The following is a 20,194-nucleotide window of genomic DNA, read 5'->3' on the forward strand; positions in this document are numbered from 1 at the left end:
GCTTTCGTAAACAAATCGCGTATAGTCACTTAGTATAGAGATAATAAAACTCTATTCTAATAAATTCTAATAAAACTCTACTTTTTGAGTCTCAAGTTCTTTTTTAGTAAAATTTAAGAAAATATTTCTGAAAATTTATGAAGCGCAAAATTTAATTAAAGGGTTTAAAACTGTGGAGTATTTTACTATGATTATGAAAAATATTACGTTAAAATTTAAAAAAATTCATTAGTTATGAACATTTGAAATAATAGTTTTTTAGCCCTCTGACGTAGATGGAATACCTGTGTCCCGGTTACCTCCTTTTTTTCTGACGCTCTAATAACAAGCAAAAATACATTTTTGTATTTTTCAATTATAAAAAACAGTCTAATAGTTACTAAGATAATCTATTAAATTATCGGAATTATATTTGTACTAAAATATAAAATCCAAAAAATGTAATTTAAAGAAAATATTTTTCATTCCTATTCAAAAATTTATGAATAATTGATTTTGAAAATTAAAGAAATTTAATGACGAATAATTGTTTGTTTAGCTCTAAATGACTGCGAATAAGTGCAAATTTTAAAATTATTGTTAGGAAGTCAGCCGTGTTTGGAAGATTTTACCTTTAACGCAGAAAAAGACACCGGTGTTTCATGTTGTATTTCATAATCATCAATTATTAAAATGCTAAATATAATATGTTTCACTTATTTTGATCTATATTAATACAAAATAAGGAAAAATATGTGAAAAATATGTTTTATAAAAATTTTGTGTAAAAGGGATAAATGTGCGATCTGTGCTTCCTTTAATTTTTTAGATTAATACTAAAAAAGGGGAATTTTTTTTAAAGAAATTAAAAGTGAAAAGTTAAAATATATAAATAAATCTTTATGCTTAATAAAAGAAACATATAATGATAATAAAATTAAAGCAATAATAATTTGCTTCATTGCACGGTCATCGTACCTGCATAAGCGTGAAGGACATCAACTCAGCATTTTTATCCAAAAGTTTTCATGGTTGCGTATGGTAGAACGCAATCACTTATAAATGAAATGGACATAGTCTGAGTCTGTGCTCGAACCTAGCAGTGACAGAATTTTTTTTAAAAACTATATTTTTAGATAAGCAATGATTACGTACCTTAGACAAAAATAAGCGATTATTATATATTTTCGACAAAGATAAGCGATGATTATATATTTCAGACAAACATAAACGATGATTATATATTTTAGACAAACATAAACGATGATTAGATATTTTAAACGAAGATAAACGATGATCAGATATTTTAAACAAAGATAAGTGTTAATTAGATATTTTAGACGAAGATGACCAATGATCATTTATTTTAGACAAAGATAAGCAACTATTTTAGACACTACGGCTGAATTGTCAGAACGCAGTCTAAATTCGGTAGTTTAAACCCCAGTTCCGCGGTTTACGTAAACCCGGTCTAAACGAAAAACTAGTCTTCGTTGCTCGAACGTGGTTTTGCAGAGGTTTAACGAGACTGGAGCAAGACCACTCTTATCGGATGTATTTGCACCAGAATTTTGCCTGGTTGATAAATTCACCCAATCAGGTGGAAGGAATCGTATCTGTCACTATTTGGAAAAGTCTTGGGATGTTTTGTTTACATTTTGTAGATACGATCATAATGAAAATAAAGTTAGTTATGTTAGAATCATTGCATAGTTAATCAAAAAAGAAATGTTTTTTATGAAATAGAATTCGGTTTTGTTAAATGTTGTTGTTTGTTTGTAAGAAAATTTCTCATGTAGAACATTCTATTTAAAATATTCAACAATGAACATTGGTCTATATTCTATTGCAAATAAAATAATACTTATCTGACTTATTTCAGAAAGAAAATTTTAAGAAATAATGAATTTTTAAATAAAAACTTCACATGGCAAATAAAAATCTGAATAAAAAAGTGCTTTATAAATAAAATTGATGTATAATAACTTGTATGATTGTTTTTATTACTTTATTTCTCTATATCTGTTATACAAAAATACATTTAATATAATAATCTGATTTTTTTTCATTCTATATAAATGAAAATGAGTGAAAAGTAATGTTTCTATCATGCATGAAACATTTTATTATTATGATTGATTTTGCTATGATTTTTGTTAGAACTTAACAGTTACCAATTAAGTGAAGGTAAGTAATATAAATATAATCAACATTGGTATTCTAGACATAAAATTAACTTGTTTATAAATTTGGTTTTGAAATAAAATTTCTTAAAGAAAATTTACTAATAATTAAGTTTTTCCAATAAATATACAAAGTAAAATTTTTATAGGACTCACACACAGCACGGGACACACAATCTTTGAACCTCATTTTAGTACATATTTGTTGATCACATATCTTTATAAATAATTTTCTTATGTGTGTTTCCCTTCAATGCACAACATTAAGGAATCTGCATAATTTCTATATAACAAGAATATATATATATTTAGAATATATATATATATATATTATTTCTATTTGTGTAAGCAACATTAATACTTGATTATGGGACTTAGTATTAAGAGGATAAACTATTTTACAATGATGTTTTGTAAGTCACTCATGCAACCATTGTTCGTTATAGACCTTAGGTTTTTCAATATTTAAAAAAGAATATGTTTGTCCATTAGCAGAAAAGGTTTATAGATTGCTCCCTGTGTACCTAAATCAAATTTTAGCCCACAACCAGGCAGTAGCTGACAAGAAAGAAAACAAAACATCATGAAAGAGTATGAAATTCAAGGGCTAACTCGTAATCTCTCCCGGGTAAACAACTACATATTTTTTAAGGTAGTTTTGTTTCTTTTGGCAATTGTTGTTGACACAAACAATTGTTATTGACTACTAGTTAGATTAGTACTGTTTGCCATAACTTTGGCACCAATCAGCGAAAGGTATTGCATCAGGTTGCTTTATTTACTTTGGTGATTCGAAGACATGCGATCTCAATTTTGATCATCTGCAGAAGGAATTTCTCCCCTGATTTAGTAACCCGACGTCCTGCATGCGAAGTCTAGCACTTCATGGTAAAACAGTTTTAGGAGAACCGGTACAGCACACCCTCAGTCCCTACGCAAGCTGATCAAAGTGGTTACTCACCCACTTATTGACTGCAGCCAGTGGTGCTTGACTTCAGTGTTTTACTGGTAACCGTGTCTTAACGATCAGTCCACTGCAGGATTAATAGCGATGAAAAAATGAGCTTAAGAGTTTAAATTTGTATTAGGGAAAAATTCTAATGTATTAGATTTTATTCTTGCAATTCAAGGGCATGCACATTCTAGAAAATTTACTTAAAAGCATAATTGGAAACTATTAATAAGAGAGGAAAATCATTTGTATGTATTTAAAAATGAATGAAGTAAGCTTTTGTGAACTTCAAAAGTTTTTTTTTTTTTCAAACAGCCCTTTTTATTACTCACATGCTTAATAACTTCTTAAACTTTTTTTCGGGCTTACTAACTTGATTTACTACTAAATTTACCACCATGCTGATATCTGTAATTTTTTATAACATATAAGATGTTATATATTATATACATACTATTTATATAACACAAATTTTTTTTAACTTACTTTTTAAATTGCATTATATTAAACAATAAAACATAAGCATTATTTGATCTATAAAATTTTTTTGACCGAATCATATTTTTACTGTAATATAAACCAACATGAATGATAATATTATGGTGTTTAATTTTTAATTCCATGGAATGAAGTTATTGAGCCAATCAATGTCATATCTGTTGTCTTTTATCATTGACTACATACGCAAAGTTTGTTTCTCATATTTTTTCTATAAATATATCTCAAAAATGTAAAATAATAAAAACATGAACACGTCTTCATTTATTAAGGAGTCAATAAAATTATACTTAGTTAAAACAAGCTCTCTTCAAAGAATCATGTTGTGGTGTTCACATGCTCAGTTGCAAAAGTCTAGAAAAATAGCAATTTTATAATTCATTTGGCACATTACTCATTTTAGTTGGCCCGATAGATCATGTTACAGAAATATCCCTGAATTGTGTTAGTTCATTTAATAGTCTATTTTCCCTTAAGAGACAACTGTTTCTGCCACTCTTACAGGGCAAGAATCACTCGTTTCCATAGCATTAAAAGTTTATCTCCTGGTTATTTGGTTATTGACAATATACACAGAAAAAATATTTAAATGCAACCTATTTGTCAAACTTAGTTGATAGTGCCAAGACGAACCAGTTTTCAGCATCTTAAATGACTTTCAGTCAATTAAATATAAAAAAATTAATTGTGATACATAGCTCATAAAGCAGTTCAAAGAAAAATTATTGCTCTCTCATATTACAATAATGAAAAATTCTTTTTCATCTAGTCTATTTGAGCTGTACTAGAAACATGCAAATAAAAATTTAAGAAAATTCTACTAAGTTAGTCCATTCAAGTAAATATCTCTGCACTTAGTGCTACAAAAACAGATATGTTGTCTTTAACAAATTAATTTTCGCTTATATTTTTCTTATAATTTAGTTGAAATAAAAAATATTCTCACCAATTCACACTAAAACTTCATCAATAGTAACAAAATAAAGTGAAAAGTGGCTGTGAATTTTTTTTCTTCTAAATTAAGTTTTAAAAACACAATTTTTTTCAACTTCCAGCTACTAGCATTCATGTAGTTGAAATTTATAAAAAGGAGAATTTCAACATGCACAGTAACTTTTATTCACGGCATGAAGTTGTTATACTCTGTTTTAGAACATTTTACTAAGTGATGTTTTTTTTAATACTTTAGAAAAATGTAGCAAACAAATCAAAAAAGATAAATTAATGTATGTGCTTTGAAAATCTGTTGATTGCTACTAAAAACATATGTTAAGAGATAAGAAATTTTATAAATAAATGAAACTCCCCTCTTTAAAAAAATCTAATCAATGTTTGAAACTATCAAATAAAGTAAATAGCAATAATTATTGTCAACATGTGAAGAATCCAATACTTTTTATTAACAATAGCACTATTTTAAGATTAGTAATTGGTCTATTCAAACGTTCATGATTTCTAATTTTAAAAAAAGTAATCTCACTCTTTTTAATCCTTAAATTTGTAATTTCGTATCCCTCACGTTTTATTATTCCGATAAGGTCTATCCTCTGAGTGGTTGAATATAATATACAAAATCACTCAAAGCGAAAGCCCCATTCAGCAAGTGAGATATTAAATTATCTCAATGTTTATTTTCAAGAAAACAAAAATTACTGAATAGTATACTATCAATTCAGAAAATAAAAGAGGCATTATTTCATAAGATTTTATCAACACTTTAAAAGATACAGAAAAAAATATACAATATTAACACTAAATTATATTATGGTTTCTCAATAATATGCACGTATTTACATTTTAAAACTGATAAAACAATACAGAACTAAATATCTACGAAAGCGAAATTGACGTTCTCCGATTTTAAGCAGAAGATCGAGGTTTAAAACTCGTCTGCCTGGTTTAAACCTACCTCAGACTAGGTTTAACTTAGACAAGGCTGAACTAGATCTTTAGAACCGCGTTTTTCCTTAAACTTCGTTTGTGCAATGCGGCTTGGTTTAACTCCGCGGTTTAGACCAGGTTTAAAGTTAAACCTCGTTCTGACAATTCACCCTACATGACATATTTTGTGTAATATTTTCCCCTGTGGCAGCAAAATTTATGCTTAAATATTTGATTTTTCGTGGATTCGTGTAAAACTACCATACTGCATGGGAATGAAATTTCCGGAAAAAAACCCAATAATTTTGGCTAATAAAACCAAAATGTACGGTACTTAATCTATTCATTTGGTAATTTTTTTTCGCATGTGGGAACGGTTTATCGGAAATTCTGTTTTTCAAATTTATAGTTCGTATTATCCCACATTTACTAAAAAATTCAAAGCTGAAAAGTAAATTTAACCGAATAAATGGTTTTTATACCCTGCTCTAAGGTATCGTGTTAAAATTATGAAATTTTACCACATGTTATAAAACCATATTTTTTGTTAACTTTAACAAAATCATTAGTAAAGCTCTTCGATAAAAACTACTGAGTTTTTTGTGTTCCCATTGAGCCAGAAACACGGTACATTTTACCATATTTCGGTAATTTAGACCATACTTTTTTCTCAGTGCATGTAATACTGCACAAATACTGTCTGAAGATATTTCGTTAATTAGTTCTTATATAACTCAGTTTTTTTTTCTATAAAGAAAACATTAAAAAAAGAATATTTTAGTCTCCTTCCAAATAATTAAAAAAATAGATAAATAAAGAGGCGTGAACTACATTGAAATTTAAAATTAAATTATTGATTTTGCGTAACTTGAATTCTCATTATTTAGAAGCTTTTATATTGCATAATCCTCCAATTACTATGAAGTGATGAGAATGTCAGCTTAATACGAGTTTCTCCGCAATGCTTGCTCTTCCTTTCTCTCTACCTCTCTCGCGTCAATTTGAGTTGTGTTGGATATAAATGAATAATAATTCAATGATATAAATGAACTCAAAATAAAATGACTGTGTTTTACCTATGAATACGATGCAAGCCCTTTCCAGTTCCATGATTTTACTTTTGACAAGGGCTTGCAAACAGATTTCTTTAAATCAAGCAGGAGGTCTTAAGATTTATCTTTGGAATACGTAAAGTATTGTAAAATTTCCGTTAAAAGTACTCATCATCCTACATAATATCTCAACTTTTTTGTATTACATACAGTCTTATTATAGACATAATTTTTTCCTGAACAGAGATTGCAGGAAAACTGAATAAATAATTAATAATTTGTTTCTATGATAAATTTAGGAATAGCTAATTGATTTTATTACTTAGTAATGATAATTTGATTGTAGTATATTGATTTTATTATTTAGTTTTTAATAATTTGATTGAAGTTCATTAAATTTATTATTTAGTAATTGATAATTGGATTGCAGTTTATTGTTTCTATTATCTAGTAATTCATAATTTGAGTGTATGTTATTGGTTTTATTATTTAGTACCTAATAATGTGATTGTAGTCTTTTCATTTTATTATATAGTTATTAATAATTCGATTATAGTTTATTGATTTTATTATTTAGTAATTGATAATTTGAGTTTAGTTAATTGGTTTTATTATTCAGTAATAAATAATTTGATTCTAGGAAGGATTTTACTTTGACAAGACCTTGCAAACAGATTCGTTTAAATTAAGCATGAGGTCCTGAGATTTATCATTGGAATAGGCAAAGTATTATAATATTTTTCATTAAAAGTACTGATCTTCCTTCGTAATATCTCAACTTTTTCTTGTATTTCATTTAGTCTTTTTAGAGATATAATTTTTTTCTGAATAAAGATTGTTGGAAAATTCAATGAGTATTTAATAAGCGAAATTTTATTTTTTAGAAATCATTTAGTTATGATTAAGCTCGTATTAATGATTATATTAATTCATCAAATGATTAAGTTCATATATTAGACTATAATGTACGTGTTTTAACAACAAAAAAAATTAATATTTTATAATTTTTATTACACTTAAGATTTTATTGTACCATTTTCTGAAAGTACTTCTTTCTATTTTTAATATAAAAAATTCCTACCTTAATTGCAATGGCGCTAGCGTCATCAGTAAACTAAGAAACTAAATCTCTAAATTTAAGACGAAAGTCTGAATAAATTTTATTTAATTTTCTCAAAGAAAAATTTTAATGCCAAAAAAGTCATACCCTATCATAAAAGGAGTCTTTAAAATATTTTTTTAGACCCTTTTAAATGAAAGGGACTGGGAAAATTCCATTATTTTTTCCACACACATTCTTTTGGTGGAGAGTTCTTTTTACTTTTCGAAGTAAATTTTCAAAACCTACTTGATTAATAGAAGAATAATGGTAGCAAGCAGGATTTAAAACATTAACTCTCTTAAAAGTTTCAGAATAGATAATAGTGGTAAGTAATATCTCGTTGAAAAAAATATAAACGCGCCAAAACCAGTTAGTTCTTATAATAGTCATTTTCATTTTGTACGCTATTCCCATAAATACTTGATTTGATCTACACTTAAACACCCTCGTTTAAAAACATAACCCTAATTTGAATTTTCTATGCAAATAAGGAATTTTTATCACCTTAAACTAATTTGAGCATTATTTAGTTATCTTGATGAAAAAAGTCATGAAGAGTTTATGTTTTATTTATTTAAAATTAAATGCATGTTGGCAAGGAAAACAATTTTCCTATCGAATGGTACGAGAAAACATTATAAATATATTCAGAAACATGAATTTCAAGTAAATAATAATAATAAAAAAAGCATAGTTTGTGTTACTCTTTAATTTGTAGATGAAATGAAATAAAATACAAACAGCATATTAAATTAAAACACGGTAAAAAGGTTGTACCTTTACATTTTTGATGGGTTAGATCAGAATGGTTCACATTCAGTTGAGAACGAGATGTCGTGTGCTCGATTTTGATGGGACGTTTAATGGGAAAAGTTGATTCGGCCGAAACTCGTGTCTTGTGTACTGAAGACCGAAAGATGTATGTATAGTTTGTCTAAAGCAAGAACTCCCCTAGCCATTCATCAGGACCCGTGTCGGTGACTATGGTAACGGGGTGTAACTATTTCAAGTAGCTGTGTAGGGTCACTGTTTGGGACAGGTTTTGGCTAGGGTCGGTGAGATAAAGAGAATCTTTTTCTTCGGTCTATTGTGGATAAGCCCTAGGATGAAGAGAAGGCACCCTCCCTGAAATGTGCTATTCTTGTTTCCATAGCAGCAGACGGAATCAGATTTTGTGACAGGGGGAGTTCTTACCGTAGACAAACTATAGCAATTTTAACCACTGACTGAAATCTTCTTGTTTTGGACTTAGTCTCTCATTTTCCTTCCTGTTTCAGACTTTATTGGCTAAATCAATACAAGGGTCTGCTGGGTATGACAAAAATATAAGATACCACCGGCATCTTCAAATGGAAAACACCAAAACCATTCCTTTCGTTAAAAATAAATCAATGAATGAATAAATAAATAAAAAGTGCTAGTGCATGAGGAGGGAAGAATCCTGATGCGCTATTAAAATTGTGGCAACATCTGCATAAGATATCCTTTTATACATTTTTTGCTTATTTTTCAAAACTTCTATGCAAAAATAAATTAATAAGAAAGTAACAAATAAATAAATGATAAACCTTTCTGTTTTTAAAGATTAAATAATTATTTTAAGGAATAATTCTATTTAAGTTATTATTCAGGGGCTGGAGTTTGCCCCCAGAGCATTTTATTTCAATTGATTTAAAGAATTTTGTAATGTATTATCTGAAGAAAAAAAAACGTTTATTAGTTTTTTTTCTTCTTAAATATTGAATATTATTAAATCTCACAAATAAAAAACTTTACTGTACATTATTTGTTTTAAATGAGGTCAACATTAGAAAACTAAGATAAAGGTTTAGGGTCTTAAGATGATGATATTGAATTCTGATAAAATACTTTTAATAGAAAAAAAAGAGTAATTTTCTTTCTAGTTTAAGAAAAATTGCATATATATTTACATTTCTATACATACCTTGTATGTAAAGTAAAGTCCAAAATACAGAGATTCCAATATCTTCTATAATTGGAGACCACCGGTGTATTTCACTCTGGTTTCCTAATTTTAAATCCAATAATGATGAAGAGTTTTCTGATTTAGTTGTGGCTTTAACACCATATTTTAATGCAGTATCGATGAGAAAAATTGGTGGAACCCTCAAGGCAATATCCACTAGTGTCCAAACTTTCAATTTCAAAGACATTGCCGTTTAGTAATCGTTCTCATGGATTCTTAATCTTAAATGAAACAACAGACCGTAACGCAAAGAAGAAGGAATAGAGAAGGTTGCCACAAAACGTCGTGCCTGTCGAAATTTCTTCACCAATTGAGAAAAATACCTGTTGCATGATTCTTACCTGCGCCACGCTTGACCTAGGAAGGAAGCCGACTTTGAAGAAGAAAAAGTTACACGATATACAGTTTTCTCTTTCAAATCTCTTGCATTTTTCATTGAGTATCGTATATGGCCACTTAGAATACTATTTTAAAACTCTTTCTCGATTGTTTAACGTTTTCCTTCTGGTCTTTCATAATAGACGCGATATTATGTATAAAAAGGGATATTATAAAATAAAGAGGCGAAATGACAAAATGAATTAGAAATAATGCATTAATTCTTTCACTTCTATATTTTTATGTTGTAAGAATGCTATTATATGATTTTGTTTTAGTTTTTCAACTTTAGTCTGGGTAAAATTGAAATATTTAATTTTCCAATTTGATTGCCTATCTATTATCTATCTGTCTATCTATCTATTTCTATCTAACTATCTATCTATCCATCTCTATACATATATTTTCCTAGAATTTTCTTTTTAAGTTGGAAGACTTAAATATTTTTTCAGTAATTTAAAAAAAAAACTAGTTGTTAAAAAAATGTTTTATTATTATTATTATTATTATTAACCTACTAACCTATCTTCTGATCATGCTATTTATCATTATATCTCTTGGTAGGTCTCTTACATTCTTACTTTTTTCCAATGTTAACTGCGGTAATTGGTAAAAATTTTTTAAATTCGCTTATTTTGAAGTGAAATAAGTTGGTGATAAACCCCATGATAATCTTTCCTATTACCTTGTGGACATAAGAATCTATAGCTCAATGTAGTTTTAAATTAAAAACTGTTCCTTAAATTAAGGTATTTGTTTCGATTTTCCTTACATGTTATAGCTATTTCTGGCTCTTGCTCCAAAAACTGCAAATTAACTAATTGAAATTTCATTAACTTGGGCAGAATTTTTTCACTTTTATGCAGTTATCTAATTATAAATGAATAAGAATGTGTGGCTATAATTTTTTTTAATTATGTTAAATCAGTTTTTAGCAAAAGTGCCTTTTCAAATTTCCTTTTTTCTGTATACAGGACGTTTCGTAATCATTACCCTTAATAAATATTTAAGAAATTTTTTTTCATTTAGTATGAAGTAAAGTCATGCATATTAGGAGGACGCAAGTCATTATATAAGTGAGCAAGAAATTAAAACGCTATAGAAATCTGTTGAATCATTTGAGGGGAACGCGGGAAAGCTACTTCGATTGCCTGATGAACATTCTGTATAAAGCATTGAAATATCTAAAAACAGGTAAAATTCACGCTAACAAATCTGATACTCTTTATATCTAAGCAACATTTAGATATTATACAAGAATACTCTAAATCAGGTATGGGCAAACTTTTTTGGTCGAGGGCCAAAAATCGAGAAAAAAAATGTTTGGTGGGGCAAATAAAACTTTCAAAATTTAAAAAAAAAGCGATATACAAGTTTTAATTTAAATATTTAGTGAGATGAATGAAATTGCGATTTCGTTTTTAAAAGTTCCTTATATTAAGGTCCGAAGCGAGATGTGCCTATTTTACGGAACAAGGCGAAATCCTTTTCTGTTAGTCCACTTCTGAAATGATTCTTTCTAAGGTTCAAAGTTGAAAACTCTTATTCACATATATAAGATTAAGCAAACATAGAGCTGATTTTCTGGGCATGAAATATTAAATTTTGGAAACTAGCTTTTGGTAATGATTTGGCATATTTAGAAACAACTGCTTCAGATGATTGTTAGATTGTCCGCTCGTTGGATCTTAAAAGGCGTAGTCTGCCAAATGTGAAGTACAATTTACCTATATTAGATTCCTCGAGAAAGACAAACGCTAGTTAGAGCCAATCTAAGACTATTCTATGAAAAACTTCTGCTTTCAACATTTTACCAATTGAAGCTGTCTGTGCTAACTATTTCCATCAATTTATGTTTTGTAGAACAAAAATAGAGAAAGTAAAAAGGTCATCAGTACTTTGTTAAAAAAGGAAAAACAGAAATAATTTTAAATAGTTGACAAGAAAATGGATGTATATTGTTTATGTATATTGCCACTGATCGGCAAATTAAAATTATATCCGCGGGCCGGATAAAACCTTCCGGCGGGCCACAGTTGGCCCGCGGGCCGTAGTTTGCCCATCCCTGCTCTAAATAGAGCAAAAGCTTTGTAAAAGGCAAATGTTCAAAATAATTAAGGAATTTGTTTTTAGTTGCTTTTCGTTGTTCAATGAATCTGAAATAATCTGCACCAGGTATTTTCAACGAACTTAAACATTGAATTCATTTGTGGTAAACATAAACTATTAATATTGTTTCAATGGGTCAGTTCCGCGACACGGAGCTTTTGCAGTCCGCTCCAAGCTGTTCTGATGATGTCGTTCGAAAACAGACTAAAAAGTTAAATCGGTTTTTATCGGTAAAGAGTAGGGTTATTCCTTCCTTCTCTTTCTGTTATAAATAAAAGATTCTATGTAGAATTGAAATGTTTTGAAGACAAGCTTTTAATTTTAATACAAAATATTTTCCACCTTTGCACCGACAATATTTTTTTGTTAAATTTTAATCAAAACAAAAATTTATATAAAATATACATTTCGAAATTGAGAATTTGATTGGAGTATTTAAAGTAGGACGATTTAACTACGTTTAGTAGGAATGTTCCTTAAATTTGTAAAAAATTGTGAATTTTATTCTTTAAGATTTTAAACTTTTTTTATTGTAATCAAACTCTTTGATGGAAGTATTTAAAATATTGATAAAATAATTGTTATTAAAAAGAATAATCAAGTCCCGTGAAAATTATGAATTGAATCAATCGAAAAATGAACAAGATTAACAATATAATTTAAAGATTGTTAATCTTGTTGATTTTTCGATCAACAGTTAACTGTTAAATAATAAACTTCTCAAAAGTTAAAGAAATTTGGAGTGGGTTCCAAAGCTCCGTGTTGCGGAAATGTTTGAATAAACATAAATATAATTGAAGCAGCTAGTAAAAGCCTGTTATTAACGTTTTATAAAGTGGATGTGACATAAATTGTGTTCAAATGCGAAGTTATGCATGGAATTTAATATACTTTAGACTCGATATTCCTTTTTTCCAAAAAGATTTCATACGTAAGCTCTATGGTGCTCTAAAAAATCTTAACTGGTTGCTGTGTAAAAATCGCAGTAAAATCAAAAAATTATCATATTTTAGCAATAATTAATACTATAATATTTTACTTATATTTTGTAATCTGCAAACTTGTCACGAAATCAATTTTGAAAAATGCTTGTATGTGCAAATACATGTGAATTTGCTACTCGCTTTATATATTACATTTTGAATTTTATTCTGTAATTCTTTTTTCAGTTTTTATAGTCTATTTTTGCTTGATTGCCTTTTTTAATTTTATTTTACAATTTTTGTTTAATAAGTTCCATTTTCGCTTCAATTTGTTTCGGTGCTCCTCACACTATTGTATTGTTTTTTATTGAACACTATTGTTACACTATTGTTTGTATTGAATATTGCCTCCACCTAGTCGCATAGTTAGTATGTACTACTATTTTTAGCATAGTATGTTTACATACAATATGCCAATTATTTGGTGTAAATGATCGGCATACTATTACTTGTTGAGAGAAATTTTCACATTTTTAAGCCAGTCGTTTTTTACTTAGTTTTAAAAGTTTATTTAGTGTTGTATTTGTTAGTAGTGATATGCATGCATATAATTTCTTTTGCGTTCAAGTTTCATTTTACAACAGAAAATTCGATTAAATTTTACGAAGCATTATTTAAAATGTTCATGATTTTTCAATAATTTTGCATATATGTTGTACTACTCCTATTCAAAGTCAGAAATGTAAATTAATAATTTAAGTGGAAGTCATGTAATATATCTAGGATTAAATATATTTTTTGCGTGTATTCGATCTTATTGTGAAATATATAAGGAGAGAAAATTTAAATACACACCTGGAAAACTTCAGAATTTTTTTCGAGTAAATGATTTTCTCTTTATTATTTTCAATATAATGACTTAATTAAAAAAAAAAAGTATATCTATGAAATGATTTGATTCCATTCTTCTTTCCCGTAAGCTCCTTAAAATACCAACATTTTAAAGATAAGATGATTCCTCGAAGAACTCATCTTCCTGAACTGGTTCAATTAGTTGCGGATATAGCGGGTCAAGGTTAAACCAAAAAGAGTGACTGACTTTTGGTATCAGCCCGTTTATAATTCTTACCTTGTTTTGCCCCATGCCATTGGAAGGAATAATTCGATAAAATTCAGTTGCATGCTTCCGATTAAATTTAAATCTACCCATGAGCAAAAGAAAAAAATGTTTTTCAGTGATGATGTCAAAAAAATAAATAAATAAATAAATAAATAAAGGAGAAATTTTTTACGGAGAATTCTGTTTCAACTCCATTGGTATTTTAAAATTAAAAGAAAAAGGACTCTGTAAAAAATTCCGAATCAAATTACGGTAAAAAGTACCGACACTCAGAAAGCAGTTACTTTTTACCGTAAAATCCATTTTTACCGGAACATGTTACTGAACAAAAAATCTGATATACCGTGATTTTAACAGTACCGTAAAATCACAGAATTATTCTAATTAAATAAATGTAACTGTAAAAATTACGGTATAATATTTTACGGTAAAAATGAATTTTACGGAAAATGCACCCAGTATTTTATAACGTAATTTGATCCGGAATTTTTTACAGTGTTGAGTAAACCACGAAAATTCAAATGCTGTGAAAATATTTTCAAAATACAGTCAATTCGCTATAACTCGAAGTACGATAACTCGAATATTACTATAACTCGATTTTTTTATGAGGTCCCGACCCTTTTATCTTCAATTTCATGTTAATTATTCTCGATTCCTCGAATTTTACTCCTTTTAACTCGATTTTTTTTTGGATCTTTTAAAGCAAGAAAAAAAACCTAGGAACTGATATCTTGTCCCTTCCTTTGCAACACACACACAATGTCTTTCGCACTCTTCATGGAGAAGGTAAAGCTGTCCCTCTTGAAGTATGTGAACAGTGGTTAAATGAAACGTTACCAAATTTACTTCAAGGATACAGTGAAAATGATGTTTTCAATATTGATGAAATGAGTTTATTTTTTAAATGTCTTCCAAATAAGACTATGATGTTTAAGGATGAAAACTGCTCAGGGGGTAAAATGAGCAAGAAACGTTTGACTGTCCTAGTTGGAGGGAATGCGTCTGGGACAGAGACATTGCCCTTACTTGTTATCGGAAAATACCGAAATCCCCGATGTTTCAAGAATGTAAAAACGTATCCTTCGGATTACAAGTCTAACAAAAAGTTTTGGATGACATCAGTTTTATTTGAAGACTATGTAAGAAAATTGGATCGGAAATTCTTCGCTAAAAAAAGAAAAGTGATACTCTTTATGGATAAATGCACAGCGCATAGTGATCTACCTAATTTGAAAGCAGTAAACTTGCAGTTTCTCCCGCCAAACACAACAGCAAAGTTGCAGCCGATGAACCAGAGCATCATAAAGTGCTTCAAACAGTCTTATCGTAAATGGCTTGTCAGAAAAATGATCTTAAATATTGTAAGCATTTAGAAGATTTGTAATTAATAAGCATTAATTAAATAATCCGACAATATTTTGAAAGTCCAAAACCGAAACTAACGGTAAGTCGAACTTCCGATATGTCGAAGTTTTTCGTCAGTCCTATCAAATTCGAGTTATCGCGAATTCACTGTATCATATTGCCAACAAATCAATTTAAGATTACTTCCAAACTGCGTAATTCGTATAATCTTGACACAATTTGTTTGCGTTTTCATATTTTGAAAAATCAATCAGCATTTCAGACTTCATGGTTTACTTTAGGTTTTCCTGAATTTACTTTTTCTACATTTTAAATTTCAAATTACTTATGCAGGTGAAAGAGAATTTACCACAAATAGTTTATTCTGTGATAACATGTAGCGTCCTTTTAACCACATTTCATCTCTACACTGAATTACTCTAATTAAATGAATATCCTTGTAAAAATTACAGTTCATTATTTTACGGTAAAAGTGGATTTTATGAATGATACATCCAAAGTACCGGTACTTTATAAAATAATTTAATCTGGATTTTTTTACAGTGCATCCTCAGAAATTAAAAAAAAAACGTTGAAATTTGAAAGTTTCTGATTATTTTTGACATCCACGCAGAAAAATAAATTACAATTTTCGTTGATTATTTGTAAGAATCTATGTTATTTGAGTATCGTCTTTGTACGATATTCCTTATACGATATTTTAAAAGATTATCTATTTAATTAGAATTAGGAATAGTTATTATAATAGGTTTTTTCGGTTTTTCATGAAATGGCTGAAGGAGAATATTAAATTGATAACAAGCATGGGAGGTTTAACCAGGCTCAAATCTGTCGTGAAATCTCTCTTTATAATAAAACTTTCATAATGCGATAAAATGTTAATGAAGTTATGTGGTTTTTAAAATTACCAGAAGTTGAATTAAAATTTAAAACAATATCCTGATAGATTTTCATAATTTGTAAATGATTTTTCAATGCTTCTCTTTTTTATAGAGAAAATTAACCATATTATTTTTTAAAAATATAGAGTATATTTTACCTTTTTCGCCATTGTCAATTTTTCCGGAGTTGATTTTGGCAGGCTACTATCTCCTAAAGTTGATGGAGAACACTTAATTTCTTCAGGGTTAAAAAAAAAATTAACAGTTCATGGAGAATTTTTTTTAAATAAAAGTCACACGCATTATGTTTTTAACTGCACTTGGTTACTAAATCTCTAAATTTAAACCTCTTTTCCCATTTATTTTAAGTTCAAAACATTTAATGCTGAATAAATAAAAGTCAAAGTGTTTGTGAAAATGGTTCTTTAAAATTTACTCCATTATGTGGAACGGGAAAACGTGATCGAAGATGAGGATCCTTAGCAAGTAGCTTTGGTATAAAGTGTTAAAGAAGCTTTCAATGCAGCAGTAAAAAAGGCTACTGCACATAGAACTTTTACTATTTATCCAACTTTAAGGGAACGAAACATTTGCATGAAAAATTTAGAAATAAACAGTACTTAAAAAAATACATAAGTACACAAATTTGATATTATATAAAAATTTGTCACTTATTAGTACTAAAAAATGCAAATTTTGCGAAACATCGGAAATTTTTTTGAAAACTAATGGGGTTATACGAAGTATCCCGTCCACTACACAGGGGCGCCCACTTAAAACTTGGGGGGGGGGGGAATTTTTACACTAAATAAAACGAATAGTTGGAGGGGGGGATTTAGAATTTGCCCGAGAATGCGCCCAAGAGCTTGGGGGGGGGATGGGGGCTACTGCCACTACATACCTATATTTTTCTTTGTATTTGCTGTTGGCGCATACTGTAAAAAATTCCGGTGAAAAGTATCGGCACTCAATGTGCGGGTACTTTTTACCTTAAAATTCATTTTTACCTGAACATGTTATGGTACAAACAATCTGATATGCAGTAATTTTTACAGTAATAATAGCTGTAAAATCACCGAATCACTCTAATCAAAACAATATTACTGTATAACATTTTACGGTAAAAATGGATTTTACGGATGATGCACGCAAAGTGCCGGTACTTTTTACCGTAATTCGATTCGGAATTTATAACAGCGTAAAATTGGTATATTAGCAAATCAGCAATGAGATTATGAATTTTTATAGTCTGTATGACATGGATGCTGAAAAGCAAAAATAAAGAGAAATGCGTTTGCCTTAGTGATAAGTTTAATGCGTAATTAAAAACTTAAAAAAAAGCTATCTGTGTGAATATTATTTCAGGAAGTTCAAATACGTAATTAATTTTTTGTGAATGCTGTTTTAATTTAAAAAATAAATATTTGACCGAAGAACAATTCTGACAAACAAAAAATACAAGCGCCAAATAAGCGATGAACTATTTGTTGATAAGAATTTGATGTAAGACAAGTTTCTGTTGTGACCCGTTAGAGGAAGTACCTCTTCTTCCGGTAAACTGTGCCGCAGACAGACACATTGAACTACTGAAATCCGGTCATTTCTTATGTAACCTTTGAACGCAGGATATTTCCCCCCTCTATATAAAGAGAACGTTTTTCTTCTTTCTACTTTTATTGATAAGGATTTAGTATTTTGACAGGAATGTTTATATTTTTGTTTGAATGCTGTTCATCAAACAAGATTTACCTGCATTTATTAGTGCATATTTGTTTTGATTTTCGAATTGGCGTTCCTTTATTTCTTTAAGGACATACATAACAAACCTAAACTGAAAAAAAAAAAGAAAACAGAAAACATATTTATTCAGCTCAAAAATAATGCATTTTATAGAAGTACGCACCATAGATTTTAAAGTAGAACAAAACCAAATAAATGTATCACGAAAAGAAAAAAAAACATTAATAGTTGGTATTTTAGAACAATATGGAATGTTTTTCTTTAAAATTGTGCATAAATTTATAGGCAAATAGTATAAGATGAAAGTGGGTTATTAATAGTTAAACAGCCAAATTAGTTTTAAAAATTACTCTTAATTACTCTTACGTTCAAAATTTCGAAAAATCCGCTTAAAAATAAATAAATAAATAAATTAAATTGATAGCGCAACTTTTAAAGAACAATTTTCCAAAATTTAAAGTCAATTGGAGAATAATAGAAAGGAAATTTCGGAAATTCTTCGATTGAAAAGCCAAATGCGCCTTAGCTTAATCGGCCGGGAGTCCTTTCTTAAAACTTTATTTTTGAAGTTGGTTGATATGCACTAATTCACTGATTTTATTAAGATTTTGTACTTTTTTTCTAGGGGGAAATTTACTTAGAGCTCAATTTATTTTACAAAACAATATATGGTCCAAGTTTTACCGAAAAAAAAAATTACTTTTTGGATTCAGCTCTATGAAAAACTAAAATTTTAATTTTTTTTAAAATTTAAAATCTCTCATTCGATCATGAGTTATATTTACTAATGAAAAAAATATATTCACATAAATACATTTACATAAAAAGCTATCGTGAGCACCAAAATTAATTCTCAACGGTTGAGTTTTCAAAATGTTTGTTTTAATGGAAAATTTATTCAATATTGTTGAAATGTTGCTGTTTTTTCTATGTTTAAAGTTTGATTAAAATAATTATTTTATTATATTAAAAAGTTATAGAAAAATATGCATTTTTTGCCTTTTGAACCTTGCAACCTTAAAAGAAAAAGAATATTGCTACACAGAAATATTACTGCCTCGAGAAGAAATTAAACAAATTATAAAATTCAGTTTAACATTTTTTAATGAAGATAATATTTCTATTTTTAATGTTATTTTAACCATTATTGACAAAACTCCTTAAATTACTATTTATCGAAAAGAAATGCTTTTATTTTATTCAACGGCGAAACTAATTTGACATTTAATATAGTAATATGAATATTTTAAAATTTCATTTTCATTTATTATATTTTAGAATTATTTTCGAAGTTCACTTAATGTAAAACGAATTATTTATTTTAGTTTACTCATTAAAAATATTCCACTTTTAAATACAGAGGTAGTGAATTAGTTGAATAATCTCATTTGAACATGTGAGTCTCTGAGTGATATAATTATTAAAAAAAAAAAAAAAAAAAAAAAAACTATAATTTGAAAATAAGAAACACAAGTATTGGATAACTGTTTGAAAATTAATTGTCATCAAATTTAACTTAATGAAGAATCAATTATTTATTTCAATTTATTCATTGAAAATATTTCAGTTTATAGTACTAAAGTGGTGATCTAGTTGAAAATTCTCCTTTAAACTTTCTCACTGAATAAAAAAAAGAAGGAAAAAAAAAAAAAAAAAAAACGATGATTAAAAAGACAATAATTTGAAAATAAGAAACAATAAGGGTCGGAAAACTATGAAAATAGAAAACATAGAAACATAATGGCTGCTAAGTTATTAATTTAGATTTAGATCTTTCCAGAAACAAAACATTCTCTAACGCAATCATTTGATGAAAATCATATAAACACGCATATTAATGTGGCGTAACGATATATATAAAGGAATCTATAAAGAAAGAAAATATCATGAAACTATCAATTACTAGATGTGACTTGAATCTTAAACAGTCATGGAATATTCGAAATTCATTCAATGAAAAAATATATCCAAAAAAGAGTTGAAAAAGGTAGAAAAATCTTTTCCTCAAAATCTATTCACTACATTTGAAATGAATATCATG

The 20,194-nt window shown here is 28.3% G+C and overlaps 1 protein-coding gene across 1 annotated transcript in view; it reads right to left on the reverse strand.

The window, feature by feature from the left end:
• LOC107452637 (protein TRC8 homolog) overlaps positions 1-9,964 on the reverse strand; it is a 32,832-nt gene extending 22,868 nt beyond the window's left edge. The window contains exon 1 of the mRNA XM_016069179.5: positions 9,593-9,964. Coding sequence (XP_015924665.1) covers positions 9,593-9,821 — 229 coding nt within the window. The 5' untranslated portion in view covers positions 9,822-9,964. The remainder of the gene's footprint in view (positions 1-9,592) is intronic.
• Positions 9,965-20,194: the final 10,230 nt, after the last annotated feature.

This window comes from Parasteatoda tepidariorum, chromosome 11 (genome assembly GCF_982258835.1).
Source record: "Parasteatoda tepidariorum strain Cologne lab strain chromosome 11, Ptep-v5.0, whole genome shotgun sequence".
In the NCBI taxonomy this organism is placed as follows: domain Eukaryota; kingdom Metazoa; phylum Arthropoda; class Arachnida; order Araneae; family Theridiidae; genus Parasteatoda; species Parasteatoda tepidariorum.